Source organism: Ptychodera flava, chromosome 13, assembly GCF_041260155.1.
Source record: "Ptychodera flava strain L36383 chromosome 13, AS_Pfla_20210202, whole genome shotgun sequence".
In the NCBI taxonomy this organism is placed as follows: Eukaryota; Metazoa; Hemichordata; class Enteropneusta; family Ptychoderidae; genus Ptychodera; species Ptychodera flava.
The window spans coordinates 41124977-41137865 of record NC_091940.1 but is presented as its reverse complement, the minus strand read 5'-3'; the positions used below and the strand labels follow the sequence as shown (position 1 = coordinate 41137865).

Sequence of the window (12889 nt, the reverse complement as noted above, 5' to 3'; positions counted from 1 at the left end):
CACACAAAATGATTTCAAACTAGTTTTCTCATCTGTAGATATGACGGCTGGAGTAAATAATGGCATTTTTATATATCATTTTTGTGAAGTCTAAGGTGCTTTGCATAAAATTCATATTACAATCTATTCATTCACTTGTTGTATACCACAGACTGTCTATGGTCATACCAACTGGCAGATAATAGCCAATCTATATATAATTTAAGATATTTTAGCTAATATATTTCTCCCCTAAGGGATGTAGAAAATTTTGGTTACAGGTGGCAAAAATAAAAGCAAAGTCCTGTGTGTATATTAAGTTTGTGCGAAATGTCCCGATACAATGTATTGTAATATGCCAATAATTTTCACAGCTGGCAAATGATTATCTGACAGCTGGTTGTTTTTGCTGGTTGTACTTTCTACATCACTGGACCCCTTAGTACCATAATTTGCACAGGTTATTGTTCACTGTTGCCCAGTAGTGTTGCAACAGTTTAAAGTTAATGTTTCAACCAATAGAAAATAACTCTTTGTCATACAGCAGAGTGAGAAGTTGACATTTTATAAAATAATGACTGTGGGAGAATAATATGATCACACTGTCATCATTATATATAGACATGTGATTTGTTTTGTTACAAGTCCTAGACAATGGGTGGGAACACAATGACATCACAGTGTACCATATTGCCAATATCATAAATCAGACAATGAGTCATATAGACTTGCCAAAAGTTGGACAATTACTATCACTGGCAGTTAGTAAATTGAAGAAATAAACTTCAACAGGTTGACTGTCTCATTGATGGTGGATGATTGCTAGAATCACGGTCCCTCCACAAAGTGTGTGCTAGAATCACGGTCCCTCCACAAAGTGTGTGCTAGAATGAAGGAATACACTTGGCAAATTGTCCCGTAGATGATTGGATGATTGCTAGAATGAAGGAATTCACTTGGTAAATTGTCCCGTAGATGAGTGGATGATTGCTAGAATGAAGGAATACACTTGGCAAATTGTCCCGTAGATGAGTGGATGATTGCTAGAATGAAGGACACACTTGGTAAATTGTCCCGTAGATGAGTGGATGATTGCTAGAATGAAGGAATACACTTGGTAAATTGTCCCGTAGATGAGTGGAAGATTGCTAGAATGAAGGAATACACTTGGTAAATTGTCCCGTAGATGATTGGATGATTGCTACAATGAAGGAATACACTTGGCAAATTGTCCCGTAGATGATTGGATGATTGCTACAATGAGGAATACACTTGGCAAATTGTCCCGTAGATGATTGGATGATTGCTACAATGAAGGAATACACTTGGCAAATTGTCCCGTAGATGATTGGATGATTGCTACAATGAAGGAATACACTTGGCAAATTGTCCCGTAGATGAGTGGATGATTGCTAGAATGAAGGAATACACTTGGTAAATTGTCCCGTAGATGAGTGGAAGATTGCTAGAATGAAGGAATACACTTGGTAAATTGTCCCGTAGATGAGTGGATGATTGCTACAATGAAGGAATACACTTGGTAAATTGTCCCGTAGATGAGTGGATGATTGCTAGAATGAAGGAATACACTTGGTAAATTGTCCCGTAGATGAGTGGATGATTGCTAGAATGAAGGAATACACTTGGTAAATTGTCCCGTAGATTGATTGGATGATTGCTACAATGAAGGAATACACTTGGCAAATTGTCCCGTAGATGAGTGGAAGATTGCTAGAATGAAGGAATACACTTGGCAAATTGTCCCGTAGATGAGTGGATGATTGCTAGAATGAAGGAATACACTTGGCAAATTGTCCCGTAGATGAGTGGATGATTGCTAGAATGAAGGAATGCACTTGGTAAATTGTCCCGTAGATGAGTGGATGATTGCTAGAATGAAGGAATACACTTGGCAAATTGTCCCGTAGATGAGTGGATGATTGCTAGAATGAAGGAATACACTTGGTAAATTGTCCCGTAGATGAGTGGATGATTGCTAGAATGAAGGAATACACTTGGCAAATTGTCCCGTAGATGAGTGGATGATTGCTAGAATGAAGGAATACACTTGGCAAATTGTACCGTAGATGAGTGGATGATTGCTAGAATGAAGGAATACACTTGGCAAATTGTCCCGTAGATGAGTGGATGATTGCTACAATGAAGGAATACACTTGGTAAATTGTCCCGTAGATGACTGGAAGATTGCTAGAATGAAGGAATACAGGTACACTTGGCAAATTGTCCCGTAGATGAGTGGATGATTGCTACAATGAAGGAATACACTTGGTAAATTGTCCCATAGATGAGTGGATGATTGCTAGAATGAAGGAATACACTTGGTAAATTGTCCCGTAGATGAGTGGAAGATTGCTAGAATGAAGGACTACACTTGGCAAATTGTCCCGTAGATGAGTGGATGATTGCTAGAATGAAGGAATACACTTGGTACATTGTCCCGTAGATGATTGGATGATTGCTAGAATGAAGGAATACACTTGGTACATTGTCCCGTAGATGAGTGGATGATTGCTAGAATGAAGGAATACACTTGGTAAATTGTCCCGTAGATGAGTGGATGATTGCTAGAATGAAGGAATACACTTGGCAAATTGTCCCGTAGATGAGTGGATGATTGCTAGAATGAAGGAATACACTTGGTAAATTGTCCCGTAGATGAGTGGATGATTGCTAGAATGAAGGATACACTTGGCAAATTGTCCCGTAGATGAGTGGATGATTGCTAGAATGAAGGAACACACTTGGCAAATTGTCCGTAGATGAGTGGATGATTACTAGAATGAAGGAATACACTTGGCAAATTGTCCCGTAGATGAGTGGATGATTGCTAGAATGAAGGAATACACTTGGCAAATTGTCCCGTAGATGAGTGGATGATTGCTAGAATGAAGGAATACACTTGGCAAATTGTCCCGTAGATGAGTGGATGATTGCTAGAATAAAGGAATACACTTGGTAAATTGTCCCGTAGATGATTGGATGATTGCTAGAATGAAGGAATACACTTCGCAAATTGTCCCGTAGATGAGTGGATGATTGCTAGAATGAAGGAATACACTTGGCAAATTGTCCCGTAGATGATTGGATGATTGCTAGAATGAAGGAATACACTTGGCAAATTGTCCCGTAGATGAGTGGATGATTGCTAGAATGAAGGAATACACTTGGCAAATTGTCCCGTAGATGATTGGATGATTGCTAGAATGAAGGAATACACTTGGCAAATTGTCCCGTAGATGAGTGGATGATTGCTAGAATGAAGGAATACACTTGGTAAATTGTCCCGTAGATGAGTGGATGATTGCTAGAATGAAGGAATTCACTTGGTAAATTGTCCCGTAGATGAGTGGATGATTGCTAGAATGAGGAATACACTTGGCAAATTGTCCCGTAGATGAGTGGATGATTGCTAGAATGAAGGAATACACTTGGCAAATTGTCCCGTAGATGAGTGGATGATTGCTAGAATGAAGGAATACACTTGGCAAATTGTCCCGTAGATGAGTGGATGATTGCTAGAATGAAGGAATACACTTGGCAAATTGTCCCGTAGATGAGTGGAAGATTGCTAGAATGAAGGAATACACTTGGTAAATTGTCCCGTAGACGATTGGATGATTGCTAGAATGAAGGAATACACTTGGCAAATTGTCCCGTAGATGAGTGGATGATTGCTAGAATGAAGGAATACACTTGGTAAATTGTCCCGTAGATGAGTGGATGATTGCTAGAATGAAGGAATACACTTGGCAAATTGTCCCGTAGATGATTGGATGATTGCTAGAATGAAGGAATACACTTGGTAAATTGTCCCGTAGATGAGTGGATGATTGCTAGAATGAAGGAATACACTTGGTAAATTGTCCCGTAGATGAGTGGATGATTGCTAGAATGAAGGAATACACTTGGCAAATTGTCCCGTAGATGAGTGGAAGATTGCTAGAATGAAGGAATACACTTGGCAAATTGTCCCGTAGATGAGTGGATGATTGCTAGAATGAAGGAATACACTTGGTAAATTGTCCCGTAGATGAGTGGATGATTGCTAGAATGAAGGAATACACTTGGCAAATTGTCCCGTAGATGAGTGGATGATTGCTAGAATGAAGGAACACACTTGGCAAATTGTCCCGTAGATGAGTGGAAGATTGCTAGAATGAAGGAATACACTTGGCAAATTGTCCCGTAGATGAGTGGATGATTGCTAGAATGAAGGAATACACTTGGGAAATTGTCCCGTAGATGATTGGATGATTGCTAGAATGAAGGAATACACTTGGCAAATTGTCCCGTAGATGAGTGGATGATTGCTAGAATGAAGGAATACACTTGGCAAATTGTCCCGTAGATGAGTGGATGATTGCTAGAATGAAGGAATACACTTGGTAAATTGTCCCGTAGATGAGTGGAAGATTGCTAGAATGAAGGAATACACTTGGTAATTGTCCCGTAGATGAGTGGATGATTGCTAGAATGAAGGAATACACTTGGTAAATTGTCCTGTAGATGAGTGGATGATTGCTAGAATGAAGGAATACACTTGGCAAATTGTCCCGTAGATGAGTGGATGATTGCTACAATGAAGGAATACACTTGGTAAATTGTCCCGTAGATGAGTGGATGATTGCTAGAATGAAGGAATACACTTGGTAAATTGTCCCGTAGATGATTGGATGATTGCTAGAATGAAGGAATACACTTGGTAAATTGTCCCGTAGATGAGTGGATGATTGCTACAATGAAGGAATACACTTGGCAAATTGTCCCGTAGATGAGTGGATGATTGCTAGAATGAAGGAATACACTTGGTAAATTGTCCCGTAGATGAGTGGATGATTGCTAGAATGAAGGAATACACTTGGCAAATTGTCCCGTAGATGAGTGGATGATTGCTACATGAAGGAATTCACTTGGTAAATTGTCCCGTAGATGAGTGGATGATTGCTAGAATGAAGGAATACACTTGGCAAATTGTCCCGTAGATGAGTGGATGATTGCTAGAATGAAGGAATACACTTGGTAAATTGTCCCGTAGATGAGTGGATGATTGCTAGAATGAAGGAATACACTTGGCAAATTGTCCCGTAGATGAGTGGATGATTGCTAGAATGAAGGAATACACTTGGCAAATTGTCCCGTAGATGAGTGGATGATTGCTAGAATGAAGGAATACACTTGGTAAATTGTCCCGTAGATGAGTGGATGATTGCTAGAATGAAGGAATACACTTGGCAAATTGTCCCGTAGATGAGTGGATGATTGCTAGAATGAAGGAATACACTTGGTAAATTGTCCCGTAGATGAGTGATGATTGCTAGAATGAAGGAATACACTTGGTAAATTGTCCCGTAGATGAGTGGATGATTGCTAGAATGAAGGAATACACTTGGTAAATTGTCCCGTAGATGAGTGGATGATTGCTACAATGAAGGAATACACTTGGCAAATTGTCCCGTAGATGAGAGTGGATGATTGCTAGAATGAAGGAATACACTTGGCAAATTGTCCCGTAGATGATTGGATGATTGCTAGAATGAAGGAATACACTTGGCAAATTGTCCCGTAGATGAGTGGATGATTGCTAGAATGAAGGAATACACTTGGCAAATTGTCCCGTAGATGAGTGGATGATTGCTAGAATGAAGGAATACACTTGGCAAATTGTCCCGTAGATGAGTGGATGATTGCTAGAATGAAGGAATACACTTGGCAAATTGTCCCGTAGATGAGTGGATGATTGCTAGAATGAAGGAATACACTTGGCAAATTGTCCCGTAGATGAGTGGAAGATTGCTAGAATGAAGGAATACACTTGGCAAATTGTCCCGTAGATGAGTGGATGATTGCTAGAATGAAGGAATACACTTGGTAAATTGTCCCGTAGATGAGTGGATGATTGCTAGAATGAAGGAATACACTTGGCAAATTGTCCCGTAGATGAGTGGAAGATTGCTAGAATGAAGGAATACACTTGGTAAATTGTCCCGTAGATGAGTGGATGATTGCTAGAATGAAGGAATACACTTGGCAAATTGTCCCGTAGATGAGTGGATGATTGCTAGAATGAAGGAATACACTTGGCAAATTGTCCCGTAGATGAGTGGATGATTGCTAGAATGAAGGAATACACTTGGCAAATTGTCCCGTAGATGATTGGAATATTATGAAAGATCCGGTCACTACTGCTGAGAAATGTAATGGCACTGCCATAGTAAGGGTGTATATTGGTTGGTTCCAATTCTTTGTCTACTATAGATGTTTGACAAACAAAGTTTTGATAAAATGTAGACTATTGACCACTGTTTTAGACTTTACAATAACCAGCGACTACATTTGACCTTCAATTTTGTCAAAAATGTGCACAGTTCTGGCAGAGCATTTGGCCAAAAATGTAGAATTTCATCACCCCTTTACATAAAATTGAATAGTTTGTAATTTGTAGTTTGAACTGGCCAGGGTACACCTGTACCAAAGTCTGGGCTAAGTGTCCCCTGCTTGTGTCCATGTGGTACGCAGGAATGTTGACCTTCATATGGCCAAGCCTGATACATGTAACTATTAAACTGGTTGCCAGGTAATGTAACATACGACATTTGACATTCTTCCATATTCCCTACTCTATCCCATGTTTTGTACTCCCTTAATAATACCCCATGTTCTGCCCAGTACCCCATATTATGTACTCCCTATACCCCTTGTTCAATACCCTATGTGATGTAGTGGCAACTGTACTCCAAGCTCTGTACTCCCTTTATCCATACTCCCAGTACCCCATGATTTGTACTCCCTTTTACCCATGTTTTGTAATATTCCCTATACCCCATCATCTGTACTCCATATAACCTAATGTTCTGTGAATTCCCGGTGTACCCCCTGTTCTGTACTCTATTTTTACCCCATGTTAAATTCTGTACTCCATGTGACCCATACTTCAGAACCTCCTCCCTGCACGTGCACACAGGGGCTTGAAGAGTTCATTGGACCATGAAGTTAATATCTCAATGATTGGAGAGACATGAAAAAGGAGCCCGTAGCTACATGTACCTGAGGACTGCCCGAGAACTGCCCGAGGACTGCCCAAGGAAAAATTAAGCCACATTTCGCCCATTTTAACACTGAGCCAATAGGTTTAATTTATATCATGCCCGGCCAACCAAAAATATCATTGATTTCACGTTAACCTGAAGATTTCTCCGGCTGTTTTGGAACTAGAAAGACGCCGGACTTGAAGGACGTCGCCAGCTCGCTAGTGAGATCATACCATTCAGTGCAAGAGGTGGTATGATATCCTAGCCGCGCACGTGCAGCTTGACAGCCTCACACCCCTTGCACAGAATGGTATGATCTCACAATCAAAGCTGGGGATGTCTTTCTTGCTGATAATCCAGTGTCCAAAACCGCTTGAGAAAACATCAGATGAATGCCAAATCAATGATATTTTTGGTTAACTGGACATAATAAAGTTGAACCTATTGGCTTAGTGTTAAACTTGGCTAAATTTGGCCTACTTTTTACTCGGTCAGTCCTCAGGCAGTTCTCGGGCAGTCCTCAGGCAGCTACGGGCAGTCACGGGCAGTAATTAGTAGGACAATTTTCTGCACATATATCACATTGCACAATTCATGTCCTTGTGCACACCTACGAGTACATAGTCAGTGACTTAACAAAGTCATGAGTTGAGTTCAGTCAGTCCTGGCATGGAGGCTGTATGCTGTCTCCATGGACATGGTGTTCTGTGTGTCGTTGTCAGAATGAAAAATTCAGTCATGTATCAGTGTTCCGCCATCTCTGACCTTAGGGTTCGGGTTGGTGGAATACCCATACATCTTTCAGTGTTGGTATTTGTGCTCTAACCCATTCCATGTAAACGGTAATAACCAAGGGCTCGTTGATTGAGCCTACTATTTTTTCTAGAGACAGACAGGGACTCCGTTCAAATACAGCGATAAAGAAATAAGTAAAACTGATGAAAATGCTACGATAATTTCCATTTGCATGAATGCTGTAGCTAATACCGGGAGCTAATACCCCGGTACTAGCATGGACACGGTCCCTCCGTGGGAGGGACCGTGGCATGGAGTAGCTCTTCTGCGTGGCAATTAAGGCTGTGTGTTACGCCGGTAAACACACAGCCCTGTCACGCAGAGCTAAGCATGGAGGTGCTTAGTAGCTTATGCCTGAGCCATGTAAAAGTAAACCGACCGTAGCATGCAAGCATACAACGGCCATGCGTTACACTGTCATATTTACATGTATATATTACTGACACTGAGTCGACTGACTTCAAAACAAATAAACCACGATACTTACTTGTCACCAATAACGAAGTCTTGTTGACTAACGCATTGTGTAAGGCCGACAAACATTTTTGTGAGACCGGTGTGTCAAGCGATGACCTAGTCATCGCCAGTTCGGCTCGTCGTGCATATGTTTCTTTCAGCGAGGAGAGTGGAATGACAGCGTTGCATGGTAGGATAGATATTGACAGGAAAAGAATGCACAGCGATTGGTACAATTTGTCCATCTTAGATATTGCTAAGACAATTTGGACCACTTCTGACTCTTCCGATGTACGATCTGCATGTGAGATTCTGAGCAAAAGTACTGACAACCGTCATGAATCAGCATTCGTGTTACTCCCCTAAAATACAGCGCCCTCTGTGGTGACCCAATTATGCTGAGGTCAAACTCATTTTTTGTTATTTCTGGTACAACGTGAAATCCTTTATTGCCGTCTTCTTCACCGTTGAAAGTTTACAGTTACGCCTTTCTTTACCAAGTTTTTTTCCAAAGGCATATCACCCTGACCTGCGGAATAATATCCACAATATAGGTTTCAGCAAACGATGTCCTGCAAATTGTGACAATCATGTGTAAACATTGTGACTCACGAGATTCACGTGATTACTAAGCTGTGCCTTTGTTTCACGCAGATCCGGAGCAAAGATCACTTTTGTCCTTAGATAGTTGAATTACACAATGACACTTGTGCTCAAGGTACAAATGCGCCTCGAAGACAAATACTGTAGGTATTCGGATTCTCAAACTTTTACAATAATTTCTTTGGCCCAATACTCGTAGGGCTCATTTCGAAGTTCATAGTTTTCGAAAACTGGAAAGGGGTGGGGGGTGGGGGTGGGGGTTTCAGCCACTTTTTGATGTCCGCAAAAGAATATCCACAGCCCTTCCACCACCAACCCCTGCAATGCACATAGTAACGTATTAGGCGACCGTTCAGTTTTTACGGCCGGGGGGGCGGCAAATCCAGGGGGGGGGGTCATCATAATTTTGGAATCCGCAAAGGGGGGGTCATCGCTTTTTCACTTGTAGGAAAGGGGGGTCACCACATTTTCAAAAACATAATACCAACAATAAAGTTCACTTTATGCCATGGCCATGATCGACCCTCTTTACCGGCGGCCGCCTTCAGCGGCCCACTACAATAAATATTGTAAAATACCCATGACCCTCTTAACGGGCAGACGCCTTTGGCGGCCCACTCCAATTAGGTTTACTTCATGCGATGGCCATGATCGACCCTCTTTACCGGCGGGCCGCCTGTGGCGGCCCACTACAATAAATTGACTTAATGTAATACCCCATGGCAATCTAATGGCCACACGCCTTCAGCAGCCCTGTCCAGTAAAATTTACTTTATGCAATAGCCATGATCGACCCTCTTTACCGGCGGGCTGCTGAAGGCGTGTGGCCACTAGAATAAAGTTGACTTTACGTAATGGCCCATGACCCTCTTAACCGGAGGGCTGCCTTTGGCGAACCACTCCAATAAAGTTTACTTTATATAATGTCCATGGACATAAGTTGTCTATGGAAATGAAGTTAAAATTGCCTTACAGTCGTCCTAATTAACAGACGTTTCAATGGATGTGGCTGAGAAGTTTGTGCACTGGCATCTCTGCTACACGAATAAAGTGCGCCGCGTACCGTAGTTCAAATCCAAACCATGCGGGTAAATTTGACATATGGGTTTTGGTTATTTTTCAGCGGGGGGGGGGGGGGGGGTCATCAATTTTTTTCGTCTGACAAAGGGGGGGTCATCTTTTTTCACGAAAAATGCAGGGGGGGTCTATATTTTTTTTGAACACCGGCGACAAGATTTTGCCGCCCCCCCCCCAGGCCGTAAAAACTGAACGCTCCCTTAGGCGATAGTTTTATTCCCGTACACGCTCAGTTTATCATGCTTGTTTGGGCCCTTGTCAAGTACCGAGATGAAGTGATTCAACTTCTATTCGGCAAGAGAATGAAAGGGTCTATGATTTGATCTTTTTTTTGGGGGGGGGGGTTTCAATGATTTGATCTACCTACTACGTCACGATTTCAAGCAGAATTCCACCATGTAAGCCTTACGATCCTATTGTTTCCAATGAACCCTGCGGTAATTAAAAAATCCATGACCAACTTTAAAGTCGAAAGCTGAATATTGGGAATTTCTGCTGTTGCATTTACAACGATATATCGTGTATAGTACTCTTTTTTGGAATTAGTATAGCCTGAGGTCACGTGAACACTGCAATAATAAACATCCACAATTCAAAACGCTGTGTACGATTTAGCCGAAGCTAAACAAAACCGTCCTCTTTTGCCAAATGCAGATGTTGGGGGAGTTACGACTGGTGAAATATATACACTCAAGGTACATTTAGAAAAATGTTGACCGTACAGTGCCTCTAAAATTTCACAATTTGGTGGCGTTCTATTGAAAAGTTGCATTTGCGACGAGGTTAACAGTGTTATCACGGTATCACTGTGTATGGTTATGACGACCGCAAATTTAGCCATCGCCAACTTGAAAAATTGAGAACATATCCATCAGTTAGGCCACGCGCGCATGAAAGCACCGTTATAGTAAAATGTAACTGAATTAGTTATTAAAAGTAGTAGTAGCAAACTTATTTTCATGACGGATTTTATACCATAAATTTGACAAAAACGGCAGACAATGTTGATCGTCTTTTCTCAATGCACCAACAACTGTATGTATTAGTTGTGAACGCTCCAAGTTGAGCGTCATAAAGCAAACCGTGCATCTTGTAGCTGTCACGGTGGCGAAACCATAAACTAAGTTATAAGCAGCAGAGATAAACAACAGTGGTCACGTGACCTCAGGCTTTCCATTCTCTTACCATTACTCTATGTATTGCAAAACTGCTAACATGCACGTATTATCTAATTAAACTTAACAGCGAAAAATCCCGAGTTATACAAGACTGTCTCCTGTAATTCAGCGCAGTTTTGACTTCATATTCTGTAGATTTACCTTATTGCAACAACGGGTCATCAATCAAAGAGGTATTTCTGATGGGTTTCTTTCTATGTGTGGTGTTCAACAAGGTTGTAACCTTTCACCAACTTTATTCAATATTTTTCTAAATGATCTCCCAGGTATTTTTGGTGATATGTCTGATTTCCCAATAGAAATTGGAGACCTGAAAATGAGTTGTATTTTGTATGCTGATGACTTAATACTTATGTCAAAATCTGCAGAAGGTTTACAGAATTGTCTGAATAAGTTACTTTCTTATAATAAATTATGGGGTCTCACAGTTAACGTAGATAAGACAAAAACAATGGTATTTAACAAGAGTAATCATTTATAAACAATGTGCAATTTTATTTTGAAAACAATTTGATTGAAACAGTGAAACATTTTACATATGTTGGTGTTCTTATTACACCAAATGGAAAATTCAAACAAAACCAGAATAATCTTAAAAACAAAGCAATGAAAGCTTTATTCAGCATAAAAAGGTCAATTTTATGTGAAAGAATGTTAAATCCTAGACTTTGCTTAAAACTTTTTGACACATTGATTGTCCAATTCTTTCATATGCTTCTGAAATTTGGGCAACAGAAATCACTAGTACTGATAATTGTCTTGAAAGTCTTTGTATGTCGTTTTACAGATTTATTCTAGGAGTCAGTAAACGTACTCCTTTGGAAGGCATAAGAGCTGAGTTGGGTAGACTACCATTGAAGATCTCACTTTATATGTCTGTTATAAGATATTGGTGTAGACTGAACAGTGTGCCTTCAAATCACATTCTTAAAAAGGCACTCACAGAAAACAGAAAAGTTCAATCTCCTTGGGGGAAATTTATTAATCGCAATTTGGGAATTGTAATCATATGCATGTTTTCAGTTCATTGGGAGTGAAATCATATTGTCAACTGAGAAGAAAGATAAAAGAAAATCTTACAAGTGAATATTTGGGTTCATGGAGGAGAAATCTGTTTGATGATGTAAGAAAAAATGGAAATGGTAACAAATTACGTACATATAATATAGAATTTTCAAAACTGAGTTTGTCTTCGAAAATTACTTAGATTGCTTGTCTGACTTTACACTCCGTAAACATTTGTCCAAATTCAGATTGAGTGACCATAACTTGGGTATTGAAATGGGAAGAAAAAGTAAACCTATAGATTACCTTTGAGTGAAAGAATCTGTCAGAGACGTGATTGTAATGAAATTGATGATGAGTTTCATTTATTATTTCATGTAAAAATCATACTTCAGAAAGAATTTTATTGGGACAAAGTAGTGGTACAGATTTTGTAAATGTTACAGTCTTTTAGAAAAAGAAGAAGTTGTTAAAAAGTTAATGGAACAAAATGTTCTTGATCTAGCTGTATTTCTAAAGAATACAAATGTATGCTGAACCCTCCAGCAGCTCCGGGCTGAAAAATGGCCTGGTAACTTTTGTTCATTTGTGGTTCAGACTTTTACTGTTTTCTTAAAGAGCACATGTTTATACTGAGCTCAAGCAGCTCCAATGAATGTAATTATTGCATGTTTTCGTATTACAGAGATGAATGGTTGTTTTTCTTTCTCTGTATTGTTCACTTACATTTGTAACACATCTTGATGT

The 12889-nt window shown here is 40.2% G+C and overlaps 1 protein-coding gene across 1 annotated transcript in view; it reads right to left on the bottom strand.

Moving 5' to 3' along the window:
- LOC139148468 (nose resistant to fluoxetine protein 6-like) overlaps positions 1-8657 on the bottom strand; it is a 44427-nt gene extending 35770 nt beyond the window's left edge. Inside the window, exon 1 of the mRNA XM_070719930.1 lies at positions 8311-8657. Coding sequence (XP_070576031.1) covers positions 8311-8524 — 214 coding nt within the window. The 5' untranslated portion in view covers positions 8525-8657. The remainder of the gene's footprint in view (positions 1-8310) is intronic.
- Between the last annotated feature and the right edge of the window lie 4232 nt (positions 8658-12889).